This window comes from Xyrauchen texanus, chromosome 31, assembly GCF_025860055.1.
Source record: "Xyrauchen texanus isolate HMW12.3.18 chromosome 31, RBS_HiC_50CHRs, whole genome shotgun sequence".
Taxonomy (NCBI): Eukaryota; Metazoa; Chordata; class Actinopteri; order Cypriniformes; family Catostomidae; genus Xyrauchen; species Xyrauchen texanus.
The window spans coordinates 16,633,221-16,660,384 of NC_068306.1; the positions used below are offsets into that span (position 1 = coordinate 16,633,221).

The 27,164-nt window shown below is 38.4% G+C and overlaps 1 protein-coding gene across 3 annotated transcripts in view; it reads left to right on the top strand.

Annotated features, from left to right (window-relative positions):
• LOC127625453 (poly [ADP-ribose] polymerase tankyrase-1-like) overlaps positions 1-27,164 on the top strand; it is a 156,621-nt gene that overhangs the window by 112,650 nt on the left and 16,807 nt on the right. For 2 of the 3 annotated variants that reach the window (XM_052100753.1, XM_052100755.1), the window contains 9 exons: positions 252-373; positions 2,925-3,016; positions 3,148-3,226; positions 8,285-8,456; positions 9,017-9,096; positions 11,043-11,188; positions 11,353-11,518; positions 14,484-14,703; positions 19,822-19,931. In XM_052100753.1, coding sequence (XP_051956713.1) covers positions 252-373; positions 2,925-3,016; positions 3,148-3,226; positions 8,285-8,456; positions 9,017-9,096; positions 11,043-11,188; positions 11,353-11,518; positions 14,484-14,703; positions 19,822-19,931 — 1,187 coding nt within the window. The remainder of the gene's footprint in view (positions 1-251; positions 374-2,924; positions 3,017-3,147; positions 3,227-8,284; positions 8,457-9,016; positions 9,097-11,042; positions 11,189-11,352; positions 11,519-14,483; positions 14,704-19,821; positions 19,932-27,164) is intronic. The other variant, XM_052100754.1, reaches the window with a different exon arrangement.

Below are 27,164 nucleotides of genomic sequence, written 5' to 3' on the forward strand. Positions count from 1 at the left end.
TGCAATGTGCAAAAGCATAACAAATTGAATGCACGTGGGTATACGTGAAATTAATTCAATCAGGTCAAATAGGTCAGTGCACATTGTAGATATCCTGACTGTAATTTTTGCTGCTATAAAGCCAGATTGCATTATAGCTGTGAATCTTCAATTACTTTTTTTTTTCACGCTTTGTCTTGATGAATTATGTCTTACTCTGGCTTCTGTCAGAGCTTCTTGCATCATCTCTCTAAATATTCTCTCTTTTCCAGATGAGTTTAAGGGCCACTCTCTGCTCCAGGTGGCACGGGAGGCAGACATGACAAAAGTGAAGAAGAGCCTGGCTCTGGAGATCATCAGCTTCAAGCACCCACAGACACAGGAGACAGCACTGGTGAGCTCCTGCCAATCCACTTCAATGCTGCACAGCTAAGATATAAGGATGAAAGCAAATTGAATAGGAATAGTTTACCCCATAATGAAAAAGTAATCATATACTATTTTTATTATCGATTATTTGGATATTTGCGGTGAACACGGAGAAGCTCCATCAGCTATGTCGCTGTACAGCCCAGTGAAAAACACGTTGCATGATCAAATGGTGGCTTTTCCACTCCACGGTACAACTCGACTCTGCTTTCTTTTTTGGGGCTTTCCACTATGTATAGTACCTGGTATCTGAACCTTTTTTAGTACCACCTCGGTCGAGGTTCCAAGCGAGCCAAGCCGATACTAAATGTGACATCAAAATCCTGCAGATCACTGATGGGTCAGGGAGAATCGTCAAAACGAGCATCACTGGATTTCCGACACGGGACACCAACCCGCTAGTTTTAAAGTTAGTAACAGCGATAACAGTATAATTTTTTTCACGCGACTTTCGAATTGTGAAAAAAGAAATGGCTGTACGCAAAACCACACTGTGGTCAATAAACGAGGTGCAGACGGTTCACTCGTTCAAGGAATAGTGGAAGTGGTTCGACCAAATGGACTATCTAGACCGGCGAGCAATGGGAGGGAGAGTGCCCTGGACTCAGCCACGTTGGAGGATGGTATGTTTTGTTACGTTAACTCTATACTGTGCTTAAATGCTATACTTTATTTAGTTGACCAGCTACTGGAAGCTTGATTCTAAAACAACCAGGCCAATTTAACTGTTACACTTCACCATGCAACAGCTGCTTTATTCAGCACAATGAGCTAGTAGCTATTGATTGGCTAGCGGTTGTGTTATTGTTTTGGAGAGTTTGTGTCATGTTTAAGATGATGTCATGGCAGTAGAGGCGTCCAACTATGACGATCATCCTATAATCTCACCCACATTGAGGGGCACTAAACTGCTGTGGAAATGCAAGCTCAGAAAAGTAAAGCGAGTAGAGTTGAGGATAGTCGAACCGTTACGTGCATTGGAAAAGTGCCTAAATTAGTTTCAAAAATGGAGACTAGTTGGAGCGGAAAAAACCCGACCCAAGTTGTCCAGCGCACGAGAGCACTTTATAAACACCTCAAAGATGATCATAATAATATATATAAATAATCAAATCAGGTGCGTATTTCCGAATATTTATCAAAACTGTTTTTCTTTACCCAAAGAGAGTCTCTGTTAAACTTCACTGAGCATTCAAGCGATGGCATCCTAGTCAAACCGGTCGCATTTGAGAAAAGAAGCGCAATCATTTTGATTAAACTTGTTCAACATCATACAGTATGTCAATTTCAGTTTCAATGTAATCAGTTGTGCAACTTTCATGGATATCACTATGTCTCGGAGATCAAGGTGTGCCGGTTTTAAAAGTGTTTTTGATGATTTCTCATCATGCGAGCACATTCAATACAATGAGCAACAATGTTATTTTCAGCGCGAGAGTGAATTTGCAGTGCGTTTACAGAGGATTGTGCTATATTAAACTATTGTTATGTATAATAATACTAAGGGTCCTTATATTTGATAGTCCTCCTGATAATGCCAAATGTCTGATTTCACCAGTTAATTTATACCATGGCAAACATTATTTTACTGGATAAACATTCACATATTTTTGAAAAGAATTGTTTTGAAACATGTTATCAGTGATTAATACTATTTTAAAACTTAAAATATACATACTTAATGTATGTAATCTGTGACTGTGTATAAGCATACTGTATGTATGTAACATAATTATGTATTTTTCAGTTGGGCAGAAATTCAGATTAATCAAAGAAATAATCGATGATTAATCGATTATCAAAATAATTGTTAGTTGCAGCCCTATACTCAACCTTGTTTCATACCAACCCTGTATGACTTTCAAAAGGATACATTTTGAAGAATGTTCCTGTCGCTGTTACGTTCAAGTACAATGAATGGGAACTGTAGTTTTCAAGCCTTAAAAGGATGCAAAAGCACCATAAAAGTGGTACATATGACTTGTGTGCTATATTTTAAGTCTTCTGAAGTCAAACGATAGCCTTAGGTAAGAAACGAACCGAAATTCACGTTGTTATTCAATGAATATCTTGATATCCACTTAGCTTTTCTTGGGGTGTTCATGAGAAAAGTGATGTCTGAGTTGTGAATGAGTTGTTCAGTTGTTGTTTTTTAACTAGATAAACTTTCTTCATTAGATGATGATTTGTGTGTGAACTATTCCTTTTACAGGCTTACCATGGACATGGAACACTTTAAAAATGTGAAATATCTTAAAATAGTGATTTCCAGGCTGGAAAAATAATGGAAATGATTCATTTAATTTCTCTTGTGAATATAAATTTTCTAGTAATGCTCAGCTCTAACATTTTATTGGCCAGAAATGAATAGTGAGTACAATCTCTATAAAATTATTTAAAAAAATCCTTATTCGGTAATCACATAAACTGGAAAAGTGATGGACAAATATTGGAAATTCATTGTTAAAAAGGCTTTAATGAATTCTATTACATTGACCCTGTGTCTTATATTTCAGCACTGTGCGGTTGCCTCGCCTCATCCGAAAAGAAAACAGGTCACTGAACTGTTGCTACGGAAAGGAGCCAATGTCAATGAAAAGAACAAAGAGTGAGTGAATGTACCCATTATGTGTTGAAGTTGCAAACATTTGTCCCCTGGAGATTCATGCGAAGGTCTTTCTCGTGATCTTCCTGTGCCCCTTGCTGTCTCACTTTATTATCTCCTCTCTCCCTGTGCAGCTTCATGACACCTCTCCATGTGGCGGCTGAGCGGGCGCACAACGACGTCATGGAGGTGTTGCAGAAACACGGGGCGAAGGTAAACATCTGTTCCTGCGTCAGCACACGTCATACTCCTTGCATGTTTCCTTTAGTTCCCTGCAGAGATGCAACACATCAGAAGCTCACAAAATTCTCTTAAAGCAATAATTCACCAAAAATGAAAATTTTGTCATAATTAACTTACCCTAATTTCGGAATGCACTTCACCCTTAAAGGTACAGTATCAAAAATGGCATGTTTCATTCTGCGGGTACATTTTCGATGCAAGTTAACCTTAAGTAACTAAAAGTGGAGAAATATGTAAAGTGTTTGAAGTGTAGAATATGTCCCCTTTATAGTTGCACATCATCTGAGCCAAGAAAGATCAGTTCGATGGAGCAGCATTTCTGTCACATTTAACTCTGTGTGCTGTTGAGTCATCGTGTTCAAGCTGCAACAGGAAAAAATTTACATTGTACATTGCTAACGCAGCAAAATTTTATTCATTTCAGTTTTTTCTTAGAGTAATTTGCCTGCTTATCAGCGGTTAAGATAATTGGATGAGATAGAGCTCATCATCAGTATAGAGGTCATTAAATGCTAACATCTTGGTAATTAACGACCAAACATTCAACACCCCTTTCACATTAAAGGAATTCTTCACCCGAGAATGTAATAAATACTGTTATCATTTACACACCCTCATGCTTTTCCAAATCCATATGACTTTTTTATGTGGAACATGAGACAATTTGAAGAAAAACTGGCCATTTGAAGAACAAATTGCCACATGCAATTACAATTAATGGGAACTGGAGCTTTCAAGCTTCAAAAGGGATGCAAAAGCTCACCCTCATGCCATCCCAGATGTGTATTACTTTATTTCTTACTATTCCTTTAAAGTGAAATGTATGATTTAAGTCACGGGATAGCCTTGTGTGAGGAAAGGAATGAATTAAAAGTCATTTTAGGTGAAGAATTGATAACAACAGTTTCACTTTTGGGCAAACTGTCTCTATAACATACTCTTTGTCACATAAATCACATCTTTTGAGTCTTTTGAGTTGCCATTTCATTGAAAGTAGAAACGTTATAGTTATTTAAAACAAACTAAAGGCCAAAGTATACTTTGGTTTTCCATGTGCAACTACGTCTGTCAGGAATGTGCATGCTTCCCAGTTTTGGAGCCTCACATCCCTGTATACGTCTGGGTGCATCATCTGCGCATGCGCCTGGAGTTCACAAGAATCACAAAGCAGTCATAGTGTACATGAGTCAAATATTTTTGTACAGGCTCGCGGTGAAAAGAGTATAGTTTGAAAGGCTAGATTGCTCGACCGTGCACAAGATGTACTGTTGTACATAAAAAAAGTTTAGCTTTGATAATTATTTAAAGTAAACTTTAAGATTTAGTGTTGTATTTAAAGTTATTTAAACCTCTTCTATGTGTTGGACTTGGCGAGCCACTTGAGTAGCTGTTATTTTTCCTCTATACATTTTTAAGGTAAATCTTGCTCCCTTGAGAGGATGGATAGCAATATTTTCAATGAAACTGAATAGGTTAACAGCCTGGCTGCCTCATCACATGGCTGGACTGTGTCAGAGAAACTGGAGGCCATTTACAAGCTACATCAGTCATGTCATTACCTCTCCAGTGCAGAGAAGGGTAAAAGACTTCCAAATCAATGGAGCTCTTTCAGAAAGCCAAATCAGATAAGCATCGACAAACTGATCAGGCATTCAGCTACCGCCTTGGCTGAGAGCAGCAGAGCTGATCAGCTATTCTTCAGCGGCGAGACGAGGGTAGCTGATACGCTTGTAAATAATCTCATCCACCGTCTGCCACCTTTGTTCAAGCCGGGAGTGTATCTAAAGGGCCTCCCTTTTCATCAAACTCGTGTGTCCTACTTTCACGCAAGGTTGCATTATCCAGAGGTCTTCTTCATTGATGCTGCTTTGATCAGCTTGGTTTTTAAAGACCTCCAGCTCTTCTGGATGATTCATAAATCAGAGATGGTGTGCTAAAACTCCAATTTCATCATTCTATTATCGGTGTCCATCTGTTTCAATACGACCCTGTGGAAACACATCCGATCTTTAACTGGTGTTGCGACCGAGCTCGCTGCCAAACTTCAGTGGCCGGATCGCCATCAGACTTAATTGACATTAATGGACTGGATAATTAGTCAGGCTGGAGGTTCAAATAAAAGAGGCTATTGTCACTAGTGTGTTTACAGAGCTTGTGGGAAAATTGTTAACAGATGGTGCAGTAGCATTGTGTTAATAAACGGACCAGGAAGCAAGAAGTATGAAGCCATCTATAATAAACACATCAGCTGATGTGTGAATGAGAAAATCAGCTGATGCTTTGCACTGATATGTTTTCTTTTTTTTGCATATCCGATTTAAATTTTTTTAACAATAATAATAAAAAAACAACAACAAAACAATTGCATGAAATCAGACTTTTGGAAATGTCTGAAATCTGTTTAGTTGTAGTCTGAACAGCACAAAAAGTTCAAATGAAAATTTTAAGAAAACACATACAGGGTTCCTGGGTAGCTCTGAGTAAATACGCTGATTAAATGGTAAATGGTCTGCAATTATATAGTGCCTTTTTAACCTTATCGGTATTCAAAGCACTTTACACTGTTGACTCATTCACCCATTCACACACACATTCAAACACCAATGGCGGCAGAGCTGTCATGCAAGGCGCTAGCCTGCTGTTGGGAGCAACTTGGGGTTCAGTGTCTTGCCCAAGGACACTTCGGCACGTGGAGTCGTGTGGGCCGGGATTCGAACTACCAACCCTGCGATTAGTTGCCAACCCGCTCTACCAACTGAGCCACAGCCGCCCCAATTACCACCCCTGCAGTTATAACCAATACATCTTGGATTGACTTAAGCTCTTATGTTTTTAGCCCCACAAATAGCTTTAGTTTACACGCGATATGGCTATGACCTAACGCCACATCAAAACAAGTCAAGAGTAATCGCGCACACGCTTCAATCTACAATAAGCCAATGGTAAGCAGGACCTGCCCACATCATTATCATACAAGAGACAGAAATGTAAGAATAAATACAAAAACAAATAAATGTGGGAATATTTAAATATAGAAATAAATACATGTGGGGATAAATAAATATAAAAATAAATGAATGCATAAATAAATAATAAAACAACAAAAACAAATGAAATAATTATTTTTTTTAAAGAATAAAAATAAAAAGAGAAAATAATAAATAAAAAGAGAAAATAATAAATAAAGGAAAAAAAAGTCGTACAAAAATAAATTCAGGAATAACTTTCATTAAAAACGAATTATATTTTTTTTATCAAGACATTTATTCCTTGATTTATTTATTATTTTTGCATGTTTTGTCCGCCATATAGTAGAGGGTAGAAAATCAACAAAACATACTATCGACTTCTGTATCAAGTTCGAGGTTTTAAATTAATATTGGATTTTTGGAAATGTGTTTTGGTCTGATCGGATTTCAAGTTTTTTTCATCATTGAGATGCAGTTAATGTAGTGTCATACTAACTACTCAGTGCACAGTAGTGTATATACACTCACCGAGCATTTTATTAGGAACACAATGGTCCTAATAAAGTGCCCAACATGATGTACTTCTGTTGTAGCCCATTCGCCTCACATGTTGTGCATTTTCAGATGTTATTCTGCTCACTACAGTTGTAGTTATCTGAGGTTACCGTAGCCTTTCTGTCAGCTTGAACCTGTAAGGCCATTCCCCGTTGACCTCTCTCATCAACAAGGCATTTCTGTCCACAGAACTGCTGCTCAATGGGTGTTTTTTTCCCCTTCTTTTTGGCACCATTCTGAGTGAAATTTCAAGATTCTGTGCGTGAAAATCCCAGGAGATCAGCAGTTACTGAATATTAAAACTAGCCTGTTTGGCACCACGGTCAGTCCAAATCTCTGAGATCACATTTTTTCCCCATTCTGATGGATGATGTGAATATTAACTGAAGCTTCTGTGCTGTATCTGCATGATTTTATGCATTGCACTACTGCCACACTATTGGCCGATTAGATAATCGCATGAAAATGTAGGTGTGCGGGTGTTCCTAATAAAGTGCTTGGAGAGTGTAGTTGTGGCATTTTTCCTAGTTTTTGCTCACTCTTTCCCCATTTAGTGAACTAGGTGCCATTCACTATGTACTGAAATGTGAGTCAACAAGTGAGCAGTTCAAGTTCAGCACTTTTGGAAGTGTTCAGCACCCACACCAGGTGCAGGTCATTTCTGTCTTCCCTTTCCACACTGACAACTACTCTATAGTTGTTGAAGAAGAAAGTCTCCTGGAATCTGACATTTTCATTATAATTATATTTGCAAAGACCACTGGACATTGACTGCTCTGTCAGGAAAAAATGGATCCCACTTGGATCACCGCAAACCAAGGAGCTCTAAATTACAGTGCTAACATTCATTCCTAAAGTTTACATTAAAAATAAATCGAAATAAAGTGCTGAATATTTTTTAATCACAGCTTGATTTAGCAGAAGAGATTTTGCCTTTTAAATATTCAAGAGGGTTAGAAACAATAATGAATGTTAATTGTGACAAAAACCGGCTCACACTGAATCTGCAGAATTTTTGGGGCATTTTGTACTCTGTGGGAGGGATTTAAATATGGTAGAATGTGTTAAACAGAGCCGAGAGTAAATAAAAAAAGTCTAAAAGCATAAATAAATTTGCCCCCTATATAATAAAATATAAATAGAAGTGGTGGGGATTTGCATAACTTTATGAACGACAAGCATTTAAGTTCTGCCAAAATCATTGAACATTTTCGGCCACAGATTCTGTGTGGCCTGCACATACACTCAAACACGCAAAATAGACAATTATGTACTTGGTCCCTTCCTTTCTTCCCTGTGCAGAGCTGATAGTCTTTGAAGAAGTGCAGAAGTTTCCCAAGGGCTTGTCTGATTAATTCATGTTTGTGTTAATTTGAAAACAGGCCAAGTTTACTTACAGCTCAATCCTTCTCGGTGGGCTGCTTTCAGCTTTGCCCTTCACTGATCAGTGAAGAGAAGGGGATTTTACTTGTATCTTTCCAACCCTTTCTGTGTGTGTTTATAGATGAATGCCGTTGATACTCTGGGTCAGACAGCGTTGCACAGGGCAGCTCTGGCTGGACACTTGCAGACGTGCAGACTTCTGTTGAGTTATGGAGCCGATCCCGCCATCGTCTCCCTACAAGGCTTCACAGCTGCACAGATGGGCAATGAAGCCGTACAGCAAATACTGACCGGTATGAACTGAATGTGGGGTTACGTGTGAATTTAGGCTTCTGTTATAAAATCTTAAGTTTTGACATTTATTTTTCAAATTTTTTAGATAGTCAGTGAGTTATCTGAACAATAGGCTGACTAATCGGTCTTAAGGAAGACCTGTATAATTAGGCTGATTTAGCCTCTTGTCTATCAGACACTAGATGCATTTCTTATGGGGCATTCCTTTAAAACACTTTTTGTTATGTTCAGCTGGATGGAGGAGCATAACAGATGGAACAGGATAGTGCTTTAAAGGCGATACATTTTAGAGATGCCATTTCTGACAGTTTTAGCACGGTAAAGCTCATTTTGTTAACTGCACGCGCCAACCCTTTCCGAGAAGTTGCTGCTTTAAATTCATCCCTTTTAAAGCACTGCTGTGGAAAATATTAAAGCTAAAACTAAAAATTAGAATGAAAATCTAGATAAATTAGTCGACCTCACTAACCATCCTGACATTTGTTTAATTGGTCTTTTGATGTTAATTTAAAATTGCAGAAATGTACTATGATTTTGTATTTTTTTTTTTGTTTATTAGAAAACGTTCCTGTGAGGAACTCAGATGTGGACTACAGACTCTTAGAAGCAGCAAAAGCAGGAGACTTAGACACTGTGAAGGTAAGATGCCTTTTATTTGAAACTATGAGGGATATAGCATTGCAGAAAGAAATTTGGGATTTCTTTGTTGCTTGTCTTTGTGAGGAACTTTCACAAGTGTTGTGAAAGTTCAGATATTTTAGAAATTGCCAAGGTCACAAAACAGCTCCAGGTTTCATGGGGATAAAAATATATCTGCAGTTATGGATCTAGAATTTTTACAATAGTGTTTTAGATGAAAAAAAATCGACTGGGCATTGCTGCTTCATTACAGCCAATCCAACTTTTCAAGGGTGCAGCTTGCAGCCCTTGTTCATATTCACAACTTTGAGTGAGGTATTCGATGTAAGGAAAACTCACCTTTGACACTCTGGGAGCATTGAAGAAAAATGCTGAGCCAGCTCTATGCCCTGGACACACATACACAAACACAAAGTATCCTGTTACACAAAAGAGAGTGATTTAAAGCCAAAGTTAATTATTTTATTTTTTTGCATTCCAGATCAGATCACACATAGTATGCATAGCACAATTTCTGTCATCAGCACAGTATGAACGGACCAGATTTTCTCGCCATGTGGACAGTCCTCGTCTGTTCGCATCGCTTACTGCACTTAAAGTGTATCAAATCAGTTGTAGTGCGCATACATTGAATAAATAAAGTATGCTTTGAAAGGCTGAGCACTCGACCGTGTAAGAGACGATCTGGCACATGAAAAAAATATACCAGAGCCTTTAGAAACAGATTATCTAAATGTCTGGATGGGATGAATGCCTTTTGATGCTATCAGATCTTCGTTATCTGGATGCCTCATTATGCATAAAGTAATTTCAGATCAGAGCACCAATTAGAGTTTTGTCAGGCAATTAATCAGAATCTCCACTGCTGCCTGCTATAATTCTGTCCTGGCACCCTATAAAAGCAAATCAATTATTAATGAAATTAGTACTTGTATTTAATTGCTTATCGTTGAAGTCAACTTGCTGTGGTTTAGGGGAGACTGTCTGTTATTTAATCACAAATGAAATGGAGTGATGATACTTAGCACATGCTCAGTGCTGTGGCTCAGGTGGAAGAGCGGGTTGTCCACTAATCGCAGGGTTGGCCCACACGACTCCACATGCTGAAGTGTCCTTGGGCAAGACACTGAACTCCAAGTTGCTCCCAATGGTAGGCTAGCTCCTTGCATGGCAGCTCTGCTGTCATTGGTGTGTGAATGGGTGAATGATATGCAGTGTAAAACGTTTTGAATACAGCTAAGGTTAAAAAGGTGCTATATAAGTGCAGACCATTTACCATTTCAGTAAAGTTCTCTCTCTGCCTAAGAAAAAGGAGGGATATTTTTCTCCTGTTTAAGTTTTGATGCCTTTTAAACTCCAGTGAGCCACCATTCCACACACTGTATCTGGGAGCTACCATATATTGTTTTGTCATGGCTGTTAATAAAAAAACTGAATGAGTTTAATAACTGTTATCTTTAAAATGTGTAATGAACATTATTTTATCCAAGTATGTAGTCAAGTATTTAAATATCTATTTTGAGTGATTATAATGTAGATTACATTTATTCAGCAATGTTAAATGGTAATGCAGTTATATTATTAAATGTGCTCTTATTTGATATAGTGGATTAATATAATATATTTTTCCTTTTTTTTATTTTTATAATTTATCTTTCGCTCAAAATGGGGACGATTGTATCACTCTTGGCTTGTATTTTATTAGATACAGTGTATGGTCTAATGTTAATCATTTTAAGTCTGTTGTCTAATGTTAGTTATTTTTGAGGAAGGTAGATTGATAGTATTCTTTGAGTTATGAAGGAATATGTAAAGATTTGTACAATTGCCCCAGGTCTCCCTACTTGTGGAAAAATTGGATTCGGTTTCTCTGTTTATTCAACTATGTAATGATGTTTTAGCTGCACCCCACAAGCACTCTCATGGTTTTGGTTTGTCTTGAACAGCAGCTCTGCTCCCCTCAGAATGTGAACTGTCGAGACCTAGAGGGCCGGCACTCCACGCCACTCCACTTTGCCGCCGGTTATAATCGCGTGGCCGTGGTTGAGTACCTGTTACACCACGGTGCCGACGTCCATGCCAAAGACAAAGGGTGAGTGAGACTCCCGGCTGCTCTTTTTTGTTTCAGTTAGGTAGTCATTAACAGTCAGCTCATGGGTTTCCAGCAGTAGGAGATAAACTGTAATCTTCCTGTCACTTTTTATCTCACTCTGTCCATCTATTGATCTCTGTCTCTTTCTGCATTGCTGTTATCAGAGGTTTGGTGCCATTGCATAATGCCTGCTCGTACGGCCATTATGAAGTGGCAGAGCTGCTGGTCAGGCACGGAGCTTCGGTCAACGTGGCCGACCTGTGGAAGTTTACCCCACTGCACGAGGCAGCGGCCAAGGGCAAATACGAGATCTGCAAACTGCTGCTGAAGGTACTACTACTACCCTTACCAGTCAGGGGTCAACAATAATGGTGGTCCGATTTCTCAGGGACAGATTGAGAGTTTTGTGCCAGTTGATGGAATGGTCATTTGCCCTATTGAGTCTTATCACTAAATTTCAAGTTCGTTCATCATGCACATGAGGTTTGTACTGTATATTTAGCAAACTTATAGATTTGATTTTTGTTATTTCTTGAAAAAAAAATGTGTAGTCAGTTCTGCAAGTTTAATGTCCCAATGCTATGGATGAGGTTGCAAATCTTGAAAACCTAATTTTGAAATCACTGTGTGCCATGTTTTTCCAGGAAAACGTTTTAAATGAGCTGCCGTGGAGTTACATTATACTGCCATGCACAGGCAAAATGCATTAAGTACACATTGTATCAAAATTAAAACCTAATAACTAAAAAGTATTTTTTTTTTTTTTTGAGGAAACGTAACATTTCGTGAAAAATATAAATGTATTTCTTTCAGAAACTTAAAAATATTTAGCTTGAAATAAAATGTATAATTTTTTGTTGTGGGGCCAGTGAAAATGTTGACGAGTAGGAAAATAATCCTGCTGGCTCATCACACACAAACTTGCAAGAACACCACACACCTGAATGTTACTGCATCACATCACTCGGCATACTTGTTAATTCAGGTGATATCACTTTTTCGAGACGTACGTCATAGGCTGGATTTGTTAAATGTTTTTTATCACTCTGTAAAAGTTTTAATGCTGTCTGCTTTCATCGCACTTCAGGTTCCTGTCTATGAGAAGTGCTTCAAAGCTCTTCAAACAAACATCTCACTTTGTTTCCTATAGTGGAAGTGCTGAAGTTTTCTTGTGTTCATGTATTAGAAACTGCATGAAAATAATTTGTATCTAACACTGAATCTAAATTTGTACAAGTATAAAGATTGAGAAGGTCGACACTACTTTTTTATCGAAATTTTTTAACCCTTTATTTTGATGCATTGCTAAAGTATTAAAGGAATATTCTGTGTTCAATACAAGTTGCTATTTTTTTTTTTCACACCGTTACATCTTGTGGCTATACTTTTGAAACAGTATTTTAACATTTACAGATTGACTCCATTCACTTCCATTGTAAGTACTTCATTGTAACCCAGATTTGTATTAAATTTTTTTTAAAGAAAAGGATGGACAAGTCGAAATTTTATAATAACTTTTGTGGTTATCAACATTATGCCTCAAATGCTGTCAATTGAGTGTAACTTGTATTGAACCTAGAATAATGTTTAACTTAAACATTAGGGCCCTAACCATTAAATTACATTTCATTTAACTTTGGTACAATGCAAATCGTTTCGTGAACTCAGTTTGCTTAAAGGTGAAGGGTGTAATTCCTGCACAACTAGCCTCTGTCACCGTGGCACTATCGTCCCATGTCTGTCTTGTGTTTTGTTGTCTGTCTTTGTGTGGGTGCACGTTTTCGGTTGTATTCCCTGACGTGCACTCTTTGGTCTGTCTTGTTTCATATCTGGAGTGTAGTGTCTGGGTCCTGACTTCCTGTCTGGTTCTTTCTCGGTTGGTGTGAGGACCTGGACACTCATGCTCAATGTTCTGTCTGTTATTGACGTGGGTGCATCCCACTTATGCCATCTTGGCAGCATGCACTCCTGTCAATAGTTTATGACGTCTCTCCTGAACATGGATGTGCATTGCGCACCCGGGTGGTGAGCTGTCTTCATGTTGTGCTGAGGTTCGGTCACTTCGGTCTCAGCCGAACACTCGCACAGGTGTCCTGTCTTGTTTTTGCCAACTGTTGCCTGCATCACGTGGCATTTGCCTCTCAATCTACGCTCAGGTTTTGTTTAGAGTGTGAGTTTGTTTAGATTCTAGAATGTGTCTAGAGGAATGCGTGGCATCGCTTTGTTTGGCGTTGCTACATAGTCTCTCGTTTTGTTTGTCGGTTGGTATAGATGTATAGTGCCTCATTGTCTTGGTGATGTGCGCTCATGCCATTCGGGTGTTTCATTGTCTTGTGAGAGCACATGGCTTTTGTTTGTTTCTGTATCGCCACGTGTCTCTCTGTCTTGCGTCATACAACGCCTCCTTGTTTTTCCCCATTGCTCGTATATTAGTAACACCTGCCCTGTCTTGTTAACCTGATGATTTCTCTCCCTATTTTAGTCTCCTTGTGTGTGCTGTCTAGTGCCTGTTTCTCTTGTATGTTCATTCTTTCCTGTCTCGTTTCGGTCCTGTTTCGTCCTGGTCCTGTCGGTCCTGTGCCCCATTTTTCCTACCTCTGCCTGGATTATTGACTTTTTTGTTTTTGTTTTTCCCCTTAGGGGTAGTTTTATTTTTCTCTCTTGTGGGAGTTTATGTTGTTTTTTGTAAATAAATCCTATTTTCAACTCTGCGTTTCGGTCCTGCCTATGACATTTTCGTGATAGCGTCACCATCAACAAAAATAATGAAAACACTCCACCCAACTTCTGTTGGTTTTCCAACCATATAGCACCGCCGCAAACATATTTCTATTGCTTGACCCTGTTTTGCTTGGCAGGATGCTTAAACAATCAGACAGAAATGGATATTCAGCTTAAGGTGTCATCCACAATTCAAATAAAAAAAAAAATTCTGAAAATATTGTCATTCTAATATTCTCATCCTAATATTCTCAACCTCTGAAAGTAGTAGTAGATTACATAATGGATCTTGGGATTTCAAGAGTCAAAATCAGAACCTTCCCAGCCATTGTGACTTTGCCACATCACATTTGGTCAAAATTTTAGAAATCAGATCTTTTTACCTTAACATGTGTGTATGTTCAACACATTTGGCTGAAAATTCTAAATTTCAATGTAGGTGAATTTACTGCTTATTGCCTTTTTAAGGCAGTAAAATACCCTAGCAAGGTCTCAGGTGAGGGTTAGATACTGTGCTATGTCAGCCTTAAGTGCTTCTCTGGGGATCTGTGCTCATTGTCATTTTCTCCTTCAGCATGGAGCAGACCCCACCAAGAAAAATCGGGATGGAAACACTCCATTGGACATGGTGAAGGAGGGAGACACAGATATCCAGGACTTGCTGAGAGGAGATGCGGCGCTTTTGGACGCCGCCAAAAAGGGCTGCCTGGCCCGGGTCCAAAAACTGTGCAGCTTGGAAAACATCAACTGCAGAGACACACAGGGACGCAACTCCACTCCCCTGCACCTGGCAGGTAATGAAACATCATTTGCATCTTTCCAAGCCATCCCATTTAACACAGAAATGAGAGCACTTCTCTCAAATGGAAAAATCACGCTGTACCAACATCCATAGAATTGCGTCTCTACAAAAGCTGTGAAGCATGTGTGTAAGATATCTTCCCACCCCAGAAGCAAGGCAAGGAACCCCTGAAGGAAAGAAAAGGGGCCATGTTGAAATAAATCTTAGCTCTCATCCCTTTTTGAGCTCTTTGTAAGCCTGGCTCCCAGGCAGGGATTCAAAATCTGTCTTAAGACATCCACACCGTTCATAACATCACCTACATTTACATGCACAACTATGTTCTCAATATGGCTCATGTCCTCAATAAAGTCTTATTCAGAATAAGCTCTTTATGTGAGCCTTTCACATTTTATATAGGGCTGTTCTTGTATTTGTGAGGACACATATGTACAGTGCTGACCAATAGCATCAATCGATCAAAGCTAAACAGACCACACCAATTTACATTCTAGAACGTGTCTAGAGGAACTATAGAATAATCAGTTCAAATCTTATTCAGTCATGCTGAGTAAGAGTATTGAGTGTAGAATAGTCATGGACTAGCTTGTGCACATGCTCCGACACATTAAGCTGTGATGCCTTCACAGGCGCCGCAAGTTTGAATTCACCCCTCTTCTCTAAAATTTCTTGTACTCTCCAAAAAAAGTGGAAAACATGTAAAAGAGTATGGAATAAAAAAAACATTTGGTTGAAGCTGAGCAGACAGTATAGCCTAAACACTAAATAATGAATCCTGCTTCTTCTGTCAACAGTTGTATTTTCAATAATCCTAGTGAACCAGTTCCACTGGTGGCCATACCTGCCCATGTCATTACACTGCACCAATCATGTTTAATTGATGTGGTGTGCTTCGGGTCATGAGCCTTTCCTTCTCTTCTCCATACTCTTCTATTCCCATGGTTCTGGTACAGGTTAGTCCATCTGTTAAGAAAATTGTTCCAGAACTTAGCATGCTTTTTAGATGACTTTCTGGCAATGTGTAATCTGGCCTTCCTTCAGGCTCACAAGTGTTTTGCACCTTGTGGTAAACTCTCTGTGCTTAAGTCGTCTCTTGATTGTTTTGATAGACTTTGACAATGAAAACGCCTACCTCCTGGAGAGTGTTCTTGATATGGCTGATATTGTAAAGTGATTTTTCTTCAACAAGGAAATACTTTTTTTGGTTGTCCATGCATTTATGTATTGCTGAGCTCACCAGTGTGTTCCTTCTTTTTAAGAATGTTCCAAATTGTTGATTTGGCCACTCCCAAGGTTTCTATTATCTATCTAATGGATTTGTTTTATTTGTTCATTCTAATGATGGCCAGCTTGCTTGCATTGACAGTGATTTGGATCAGCAAATGCGAATTCCATATTGTAAATCAGCTCTAGAACCTTTAAATGCGTAATTGTTTTATGAAATAACCTGGGAATAGCCCACACCTGGCCATGAAACAGCTTCCCAGTCAATTGTCCAATTACATTTGAGCCCCTGAAAATGGGGGGTTAAAGAAATGCTGTAATATCTTAACCGTTCACCCAAATTGGATGTAAATACCTTTAAATTAAAGCTGGCTGTATGCACTTCAGTCACATATTTGCTTACATAATTAAACATAATTGCTTAGTTTCAAACCCATTGTGGTGATGTACAGAGCCAAAATGATGAAAAGTGTTGTCTCCCGGTCCAAATAATAATGGAGGGCACTGAACAGGCTTAAGAACAATACCCAGAAGCCTGAGGATGTTAAACAGATCTACCTCTCTCACTCTGAGTCCGAGGTGTGATTTTCATTTGCAGTACACTACAGCCATTCCAGTGACTCATTGCAGGACACGTGCTGCGTGCAGAACAGCACAGACCAGCAAATGTCACTGAACAGATGGGCTGAGTGCTCTGGTCAGTCCATTTATCTTGCTGGTCCAGGCCAGCAGCAGGTGGGTTATGGCCCTAACCATCAGGCAGAGAAATAGACACACACTCACTTTTACTCCAGCTAGCACACGTACACCATCTTCACCAGAGTGCAGTGGGCCATGACTAATGTAGTTGTTGTGACCCCTTCCTAGAGAACACGCCGCTCATCGGTTGTGACCCCTTCCTAGAGAACACGCTGCTCATCAGCTGTTTGCCAGTGGGAAGAATCGTAAGACGCTCACGGAAACATTCGCTCTGACTGACTACATAGGATGATGCTTCACAACTTCATTACATCATGCTAACGTACCATATCAAATAGTCTTATCATTTAGCATAAACCTAACATTTACCATGATGTACCTTTGACTAAACGACTTAAAAGTATAGTTCACCCAAAAATGAAAATTAATTTATTGATCTTCATGTTGTACCAAACACCTATGGCTTTTTTTTCTTCTTCTTTGGAACATAATGTTAGGTGGATGTATGGAGAAAAAAATGCAATAAACTAATAACTGGTAACTGTCTAATATCTCCTGGTGGGTTCCATGGAAGAAAGTAAGACACATGGGTTCAATATGAGGGTGAGTAAATGATGACAGGATTTTCAATTTTTGCTGAACTATCTTTTTAAGATCTTATTCATGTTGCAGCTTATTCTGGCCAAGAACTGGCTACTTAGACTGCAAAAGACCATCTAACTGACATTTAAAGCAACCAACATCAATTTGTTTTGTTTTTACATTTAGGCATTTAGCGGCAGGTTTATCTGACGTTGGTTATACAAGTCTATGATACACTGCCATGAAAAAATACTTAAATATTGGCTCCGCATTCTCTGCAAATGTTTGTACAGAAAACATGGTAGGTTACGATGAAGCTAAAGGCTCCCCGGGGTAAAAGGCTTCTTTATTTCTCCCAAAACACTAAATAGCATCATAAACTTCCACAGGACTTTCTTCTACACTTGATTGTTACTAGGCACTGCAAAATGTTCCTGCTCCATGAGGTCATCGTGTGTAATGTCTAAAGTTTGATTTTGAGGTAATTTGTTCTAATATTTAATCATTTTAAAATGTTGCAATTTATGTATACTTATTTATCATTTTAATTGATAAACAAAACGGAAACAAAATTCAATAACTGTCCAATAAGTGAAAAGATAGAATTTGGGGTAAAAAGCCCACCTGTTGCAGGGGCTAATGGCCCCTATTAAACACATTGCTTTATTAAGAGGGGCAAATTGATTTGTTATGAAACATTTTCAAAGTTCACAGTGACTGATCCAAACACAGTGGAGATTAATTTGTTAATAGAATACTTGAGATGTAATGAAATGTCAAATGCGATTGAAATGAACATGAAATTATGTACCCTTTTCTGAAGTGGTTATTTTGATTAAACATTATCTTAATTTGTTACTCAAAAAGCATCTTGCTGTCCTAAAAGTATCTGCACAAATTGACATTATGCCCTGTAACTTTTGCCATGTTATCAACACTATCAATATAACACCCCTGGGGGCCTTTTACCCCATACATGGCCACCTTTTATTATTTTATTCAAAACAACCTTCAGTTATTAGATATTTTCTCAAATTATGAAGCTCCATCAATATTCAATTAAAATAAATTTATTTCTTGAAACTTGATATACTTTGTGACCAGATAAAAAGCTAATTTTCCTTAAGGTATGCCTTTAACCCTGTTGTACCCTATGTGATCAGAATTTTTACCTACCTAAAAGTAATAAGTACAGATTATTTCGCAGACATAACTCAGAAAACAAAGCGGAATATACAGCTGTGCTCGTAGATATCCAGTTAAGTCCCTCAAACAAAACTCTGAATGTCTTTCAAAGATTTGATGCTGCTAACCTTAAAAACTATAGCAAATCCAGTGATTATTTCATCCTCAAAATCCATCGTATCTGTCCAGTACCATGTAAACACAACTTTATTTCGAGGTGGATGGATAAAAACCTGGGTCCTTAATCCTGGACGTTACATAGTGTCAGCCAATCAGAATAGAGTTTGTCAGATTGAGAAAGTTCTTTCCAGTTTTCTGTGCAAGAAGCATCATACAGTCAGTGAACAGCCTGTAGATGGTCTGAGAGCTTGCTGTCTGATGCTGGGACTAACCATGATATAAATGAGAAAAACACTGGGTGTCTGATTTAAGATTAGAGGAGTTGAGAACAGGAAAGGTACAGCCAGACAGATGAGTGATCTGTGAGAAAGATGTAAGAAATGCTGCTTTTGGTTAATGGAGAGCCTGCAGGAAGAGTTTGATGAGCACAGCGCTCACGGTTGAGTGTGTATGTGTGAGATGGATAGCATGTTCTCATTAGTGAAGTTCTCAGTACTGGGTTTGTTCATTATTAGAGGGCTGCAGGCTGTAATGATGAGGGCTTTAATTAGCGATGGTCCTGTAGGCAGTCATGTGTGAACTCAGAGGAAGAGCGAAAGGAACCATCTGAACATTGTGGCAAAGGGTGACCAATGCTTTTGTGGAAAGATCAGCAGCTGCTTGTTCAGTGGACCTAGTGAGTGTTTTTGGCCTGGTTTGCTTAAAGGAGAATGCATAAAATCATGGTGTTTTTAGTGGGTTATTAGTGGAATCTTTCTGCTGGCCTCAAGTGGCATCACAATATAAAACTTGATATTAAAGCATGTGAAGCATGTCTTTGCTTTTTATGCAAAAACACTTTCTCAAATCCCTGTTGAATGTGCAAATACAACTGTAAGCTGTTTGTAGGTAGATTTCATTGACAAATTTGGTGCTTTCAATGTTAGCTAACCAATGTTTGTTTGAGCAGAACTGTCAACTTCTGGCTTAACCAATGTCTTGAGTTTGGGGCAGAACTGTCTATTTGTCAGACATTGGTGGAAGTGTTTGGGAAGCCTGTTTGGTAACAAACATTTCTGCCATTTCTCTAGTGATGCAGAAACTAAACACTTCACTTTTAAGGATTTCAAAGGTGAATCAGAAGAACTTTAAGCAGACTTTTCTGTAAAATGGCCAGTGCAATTTTGCCATTGATCTTCATGTTTTTAACACTCTGAAACAAACATGTGATATGGATAAATAACTTATACTTTATACCAATTGGTTTGTGTCCTGATGTTATAGAAGTTTATTTACATTTCTTTGCATCTTTTCTCCACAGCTGGCTATAACAATCTGGAGGTAGCAGAGTACTTACTTGAACATGGGGCAGATGTCAATGCACAGGACAAAGGTGGCCTTATTCCCCTCCACAACGCAGCCTCTTATGGGGTGAGTGCAGTAAAAATTCCCAGTTGACACAAATTCTATAGATTTGTCTCAACCTAGTAAGCTGCCACCTTCAGTAGGGAGGAAAGGGTGTAATGGCATGATACTTATGCATCTATACTTATGCACTTAAGCATAACAATACTGTACATAAAATATTCCACTTTTAATCACACCAAACCATTTTTAGCAATACTTTTTCAGTATTAAAGGAATGTAAGTAAATTAATTATTAGCATTTCTCTTGCCTCACCTGCCATCTCCACTCTGCGAAGGGTACATGCGATTTAGAATTTGCCCAAAAAAGGTATCTTCACATGAACAACACTTATGATGCTTTATAAGGCTGACTCCATAGGCAGCTGACTAGGTTTTGAAATAGAGCTCATATTTCAGTGTGACAAGGACAGCATACAGACATCTGTTAAGTCAACACATGTCATGCCTCCGGTGTCATGTCAGGTCTGGCTGGGAACAGTGCGATGGGAACCTCAGACAACCACAAACAGATGTAAATGCTGAACAATCTATGTACGTGTTCTAGAAATCCAGACACAGGAGATTTGTGTGTGGCTGAATGCAAAAATGTCTGTGCATCTGTGTATGTTAGAGATGGCAGAAAGTGTTTGTGTGGCATTTTAAAGGTCTTGCCAGCAGTATCTCAGCTTATGCACTTTTAATGCATCACTGCGGCTCATAATTCTTTCAGGTGGTTTCAGTTCCATTTCCACTCGGAAACAACCCAGATACTAACATGATTCCATTTGCAAGCATTAACCCAGACATTCCTTAATCCGCAATGCACAGAACGCTTCTTATACTGGATTTTCGTCTTTTTAGAAGGGGAATCGATTCAGGGAAACCCATTTGAGGTGATGCTAGTTGGTTGTTGGAGGTATTTACTAGCGTCTACCCTCTGGATGTCTTCGGGGATGTGATTAGACCATGCAGATGGTAGGGAGCAGATTGTGGTTGCATAAGCATGCTGGATCAGAACTGGCGTTATTGGGCAGGCTTTTGGCCCTCAACCCATGGCTGGACAATATATCAAATATTTATAAGATGATTTTGCTGCTGACATAAAATTAAGTGGATTGTAAATTACCACAATGATTTTAATGTGCTTTTTATTTAACAATTAAAATATTTCTCGTTACCTCGTGTCTTGCAGTTATGGGAATACACACATTTTTTGCAATAAACATAACGTGTTAAATGACTAATTTACGCATCACATTTAAAGGAATGTTACAGGTTTTGTAGCATAATATTGATTAACACGAAAATTATTTTCTATTTCCTCTTTAAAAAAAAGCCAAAATCTGGGTTGTAGTGAGGCACTTACAATGGAAGTGAATGGGGGCCTATTTTTTTTTATGTTAAAATACTCACTGTTTCATATAAACAATATTTGTGTTCTGGCCAATTTTACATCTTTGTTGCCATGATGACATAATGTCAACAAACCCTAAAATGACTGTAAAAACTACCATTTAAAAAACTGAAATAAATGCATGAGTTTTAACAGAAGCATTAATTTAATTGCTTCACATTTCTGTTTTTAAACCCTCCAAAAATTGGCCTCATTCATTGAATTGTAAGTGCTTCACTGTAACCACCATTTTTGCTTTTTCAAATTAAAGAAGGGACTAGTCTACATTTAAAACATTTTTTGTAATCAACACTATTCCACAAATTCTGTCGATTGAGCTGGGCATTTTTTCCTGATTAATTCAAATTTGCATTGTGACATGATTTAAAACAAATAATACAATTTAATTGACATTTTGCACAAAATATTGCAAACGGTAAAGTTAGATACATTGAAAATCCACCAAAGGCTGAATAAGGAAGAGAAAATGTATTAATTGAGCTTGTCTTGAATCCACTCCCGATCTGATCAGCTTCATGTGTGTGGAGCGCTCCAAATGAATGTGACACTTTAACAACACGGAGACTGATATTAAAGACAGCGGTAATATCCCCAGTACGATTGTACACAGTGTGATTGAAGATCAGCTTCGTCCATCATGCATGTATACACCGGCTTAAGACCATAACTGGGCTTGGCGTGTGCATGTTGATAAACGGTCTCCTTTCTTTTTACCCATAAAAAAGCATTAGTTACGTGACAGTTATGGGCACTTCATTTCAAATCATGGAGAGGTTATATATGGGAGAATCAAACATCCGCTGCTCATTTTGCCATGATGATTCAGATAGATTGCTAGTAATTGTTTTGTGACATGATTCAGGTTTACTGCATCTATAGCTAACATTTGGCAAGTGATCATTTTGACAAACTTTGCTAGTTGAATTGTAATGATAAATTATTTCATATTTCTGCGCTGCTCAGCATGAACCGCTAGAGAACGCGTCTCTATCTACAGGGGTTTATGAATGTAGACACAAATTTTTGGATATACAGTGAGCACTTTCTAGATAAACTTGATCTTTTATAGATCTTTTAGATAATGATTTCTAGATAGACTTGGTTTAGATAAAATTAATATCTACACTGGCTAAGAATTATTTTGTGTAATATTATATATATATATATATATATATATATATATATATATATATATATATATATATATATATATATTCTTATTCTATTCTTTCTTAACATCTGGGTTTATTAGATTTTAATTTATTTTACATTTACACTCTGTTGACAACTTCCCCCTGTGGCGCATTTGTAAATTTTTCTTGCGCACCTTTGTTTCCTATAATGAAAATAACTTATTAATATTGAATATTTTGCCATATCACCCAGCCTTAAACCGGAATATTCCTTTAAGTGTTTTTGTAAGAACATATGTAGGTAAATACACTCACCTAAAGGATTATTAGGAACACCTGTTCAATTTCTCATTAATGCAATTATCTAATCAACCAGTCACATGGCAGTTGCTTCAATGCATTTAGGGGTGTGGTCCTGGTCAAGACAATCTCCTGAACTCCAAACTGAATGTCAGAATGGGAAAGAAAGGTGATTTAAGCAATTTTGAGCGTGGCATGGTTGTTGGTGCCAGACGGGCCGGTCTGAGTATTTCACAATCTGCACAGTTACTGGGATTTTCACGCACAACCATTTCTAGGGTTTACAAAGAATGGTGTGAAAAGGAAAAACATCCAGTATGCGGCAGTCCTGTGGGCTGAAAATGCCTTGTTGATGCTAGAGGTCAGAGGAGAATGGGCCAACTGATTCAAGCTGATAGAAGAGCAACTTTGCCTGAAATAACCACTCGTTACAACCGAGGTATGCAGCAAAGCATTTGTGAAGCCACAACACGCACAACCTTGAGGCGGATGGGCTACAACAGCAGAAGACCCCACCGGGTACCACTCATCTCCACTACAAATAGGAAAAAGAGGCTACAATTTGCAAGAGCTCACCAAAATTGGACAGTTGAAGACTGGAAAAATGTTGTGGTGGAACGGGAGCTTCGTACCCTGGATGTGCATCCCACAAATCTCCATTAACTGCAAGATGCTATCCTATCAATATGGGCCAACATTTCTAAAGAATGCTTTCAGCACCTTGTTGAATCAATGCCACGTAGAATTAAGGCAGTTCTGAAGGCGAAAGGGGGTCAAACACAGTATTAGTATGGTGTTCCTAATAATCCTTTAGGTGAGTGTATAACATGAATATAACAGCCTTGATTATTATTATCTGTTTACTGCTTTTTGAATCTACTTTTGAATCTATGATTAAAAAAAAAAAACATGTCAGAACAAATACTAAAATATTTAAATGTATATTAAATATTGACATAAAGGCAGAAAAATGTTTAGATGCTATATTGCCCAGCCCTAATTAGAACTTGATTTATCGAGGCCAGACCTCGACCACACTCAGATTCACTTCAGTTGCCGTCCAAGAAGCAGAAATTCTGCTGCTGGACCATGGAGTTTCTGATTGGCTGTGTCGGAGGTGGCAGATGGCATGGGGACAGTTGATTGGTTAGAGGAGGGCTATATGTGTAATATTGTGTAGGTCCCCCCTCGTGCCACCAAAACAGCAGCAACTTTGTCAGTTTGGACCAGTCTGGCCATTCTCTGTTGAATTATCACATCAAAAAGGCATTTCCTTCCACAGAACTGCCACCCACTGGATGTTTTTTGTTTTTGCACAATTCTGAGTAAATTCTAGAGACTGTTGTGTGTGAAAATCCCAGGAGCACCAACAATCATCAATGCGATTATCTAATCATCCAATCGTGTGGCAGGAGTGAAATGCATAAAAGCATGAAGATGCGGGTCAGGAACTTTCAGTTAATGTTCACATCAACCATCAGAATGGGGATTTTTGTATTTTTTTTTATCTCCGTTGATTTGGACCGTGGCGTGATTTTTGGTTCTAGATGGGCTGGTTTGAGTATTTCTGTTACTGTTGATCTCCTGGGATTTTCACAGTCTCTAGAATGTACTCAGAAAAACATCTGGCAACTGTAAGTGGCAGTTCTGTGGACGGAAATGCCTTTTGTTGAGAGAGGTCAACAGAGAATGGCCAGACTGGTTCGAACTGACAAAGTCTACGGTAACTCAGATAACCGCTCTGTACAATTATGGTCAGAAGAATAGCATCTCAGAATGCTATTCTGAGATGCGGGTTTGTGCTGTTTTGGCGGCACGAGGGGGACCTATACAATATTAGGCAGGTGGTTTAAATGTTGTGGCTGATTGGTGTATATATACAGCTCTGGACTAAATTAAGATACCACTGCAAAATTATCAGTTTCTCTGGATTTACATCTAATAGGTATGTGTTTGATTTAAAATGAAAATTTTTTGTTTTATTCTATAAAGTACTGACAAAATTTCTCCCAAATTCCAAATAAAAATATTGTCATTAGAGCATTTATTTGCAGAAAATGACAACTGGTCAAAATGACAAAAAAGACCGTGAATAATACAAAGAAAACAAGTTCATATTAATTTTTAAACAACACGATACTAATGTTTTAACTTGGGAAGAGTTCTAAAATCAATATTTTTGGAAATCAATATATTTATCGTCTTGGCATGCTCTCTACCAGTCTTTCACTTTGCTGTTGGGTGACTTTATGCCAATTCTGGTGCAAAAATTCAAGTAACTCTGATTGATGGCTTGTGGCCCTCCATCTTCCTCTTGATGACATTCCAGAGGTTTTCTATGGGGTTCAGGTCTGAAGATTGGGCTGGCCATGACAGCCCTATGATCCGGTAGTCCTTCATCCACACCTTGATTGACCTGGCTGTGTGGCATGGAACATTGTCCTGCAGGAAAAAACAATCCTCAGAGTTGGGGAACGTTGTCAGAGCAGAAGGAAGGAAGTTTTCCTTAACCTTGTATGTGGCTTGATTCATGGACAACGCTCCATGCTACACAGCCAGGTCAATCAAGGTATGGATGGAGGACCACTGTATTAAGACCCTTTCATGGCCAGCCCAATCTCCAGACCTGAACCCCAATTCAAACCAAATCTAACATAAAACAAGAGAATTGTGAGTAAACACAAAATACAGATTTAAATTATAAAATTATGTATTGAAGTAAAAAAGTTATCAATACCAACTGGACATGTATGAAAAACAATTTACCCCTTAGTTACTAAATCCCCAAATCTATGAAACTGCATTTAAAATGGGGTTCAGCTGGACTAGACACATCCATACCTGATTACTGCCAACCCTGTTCAGTCAAATCAACAACTAAACTTAACTTTTTCAGCAGCATGATGTTGGAAAATTATTCCTCATGTTCCCTGAATCATGCTTTCACAATTTGAGCCTGATGAATCTTGGTATTGTCATCCTGGAATATAGGGAACAAAAAAATCCATTCATGGGATAACTTGGTCATTCATGTAGTCAGCTGACTTAAATTTTTATGATTTTACTTCAAGCATTTAAGTGATTACCAATCATGACCATTCAAAATTTCTCCCGACCACATTTCTTCTGGGAAGCTGACGGTTCATTGCTATCCTTCCAGGTTTTAATAATGCATTGGACAGTTCTTAACCCAATTCCAGTGATTTCAGCAATCTCCTGAGTTGTTATCTTCGCTTGATGCAGGCCAATAATTTGCCCCTTCTGAAACACAGTAACTTCTTTTTTTACTGCTACGGGATACGTCTTCCAACATGGCAATGAAGCTTAATATTGTCTTTGTATTTGTTTTTGAGTTGCCACAGTATGCAATAGACTGGCAAAAAAGGAACCGCATTCTCTAAAAACTTGTCAGTGAAGATTTCATACAAAGGTGTACATTACACCTTGTCTTCAAAGACAAAGGACAACTGGCTCTAACAAGGACAGAAAGAGATGTGGAAGGCCAGATGTACAACTAAACAAGAGGATAGTACATCAGAGTCTCTAGTTTGAGAAATAGATGCCTCACATGTCCTCCGCTGACAGCTTCATTGAATTCTACCTGCTCAACACCAGTTTCATGTACAACAGTTAAGAGAAGACTCAGGGGTACAGACCTCATGGGAAGAATTGCAAAGAAAAAGCCACTTTTGAAACAGAAAAACAATAAGAAAAGTTAGAGTGGGCTAAGAAACACAGACATTGTACAACAGATAATTGGAAAAGAGTGTTATGGATCTTAACCCCATTGAGCTTTTGTGGGATTAGCTAGACTGTAAGGTGTGTGAGAAGTGTTCGACAATACATCTATGGCAAGTGCTACAGGAAGTGTGGGGTGAAATGTCACCTGAGTATCTGGACAAACTGACAGCTAGAATGCTAAGGATCTGCAAAGCTGTCATTGCTGCACGTGGAGGATTTTTTTTGATGAGAACATTTTGAAGAAGTTCTGAAATTTGATTTCAAATTGTTATAGTAATTTTACATTGAATATACATTGTGATCAGTTGAATGCCACTTTGGTGAATACCAATTTCTTTCCATAAGAGCAAAATCTGTACATTATTCATATCTTTTGGCCGCCAGTGTATATGAAACCTTAATAATGTCTTATTCGTTCTTGAAAACCCCATGAAATCAAAAACTGGGTTTTGTGGCATATTCAAGATTCGTGCTGCACCACTAAAGCCTTAAAGCTATTTAAAAAAAAAAAGACATGAACACAGGACAGAAAGCTGCTAGTCCAGGGATTTCATAGAGTCTTTAATAATTCATGAATTAAAGGGTTAAACAACAATTCCTTGTTTTAATAAAATAGAGCTACGTTAGAAAGAGCCTACCTGGTTTTACAGACAGGCCTTAAAGATTGTG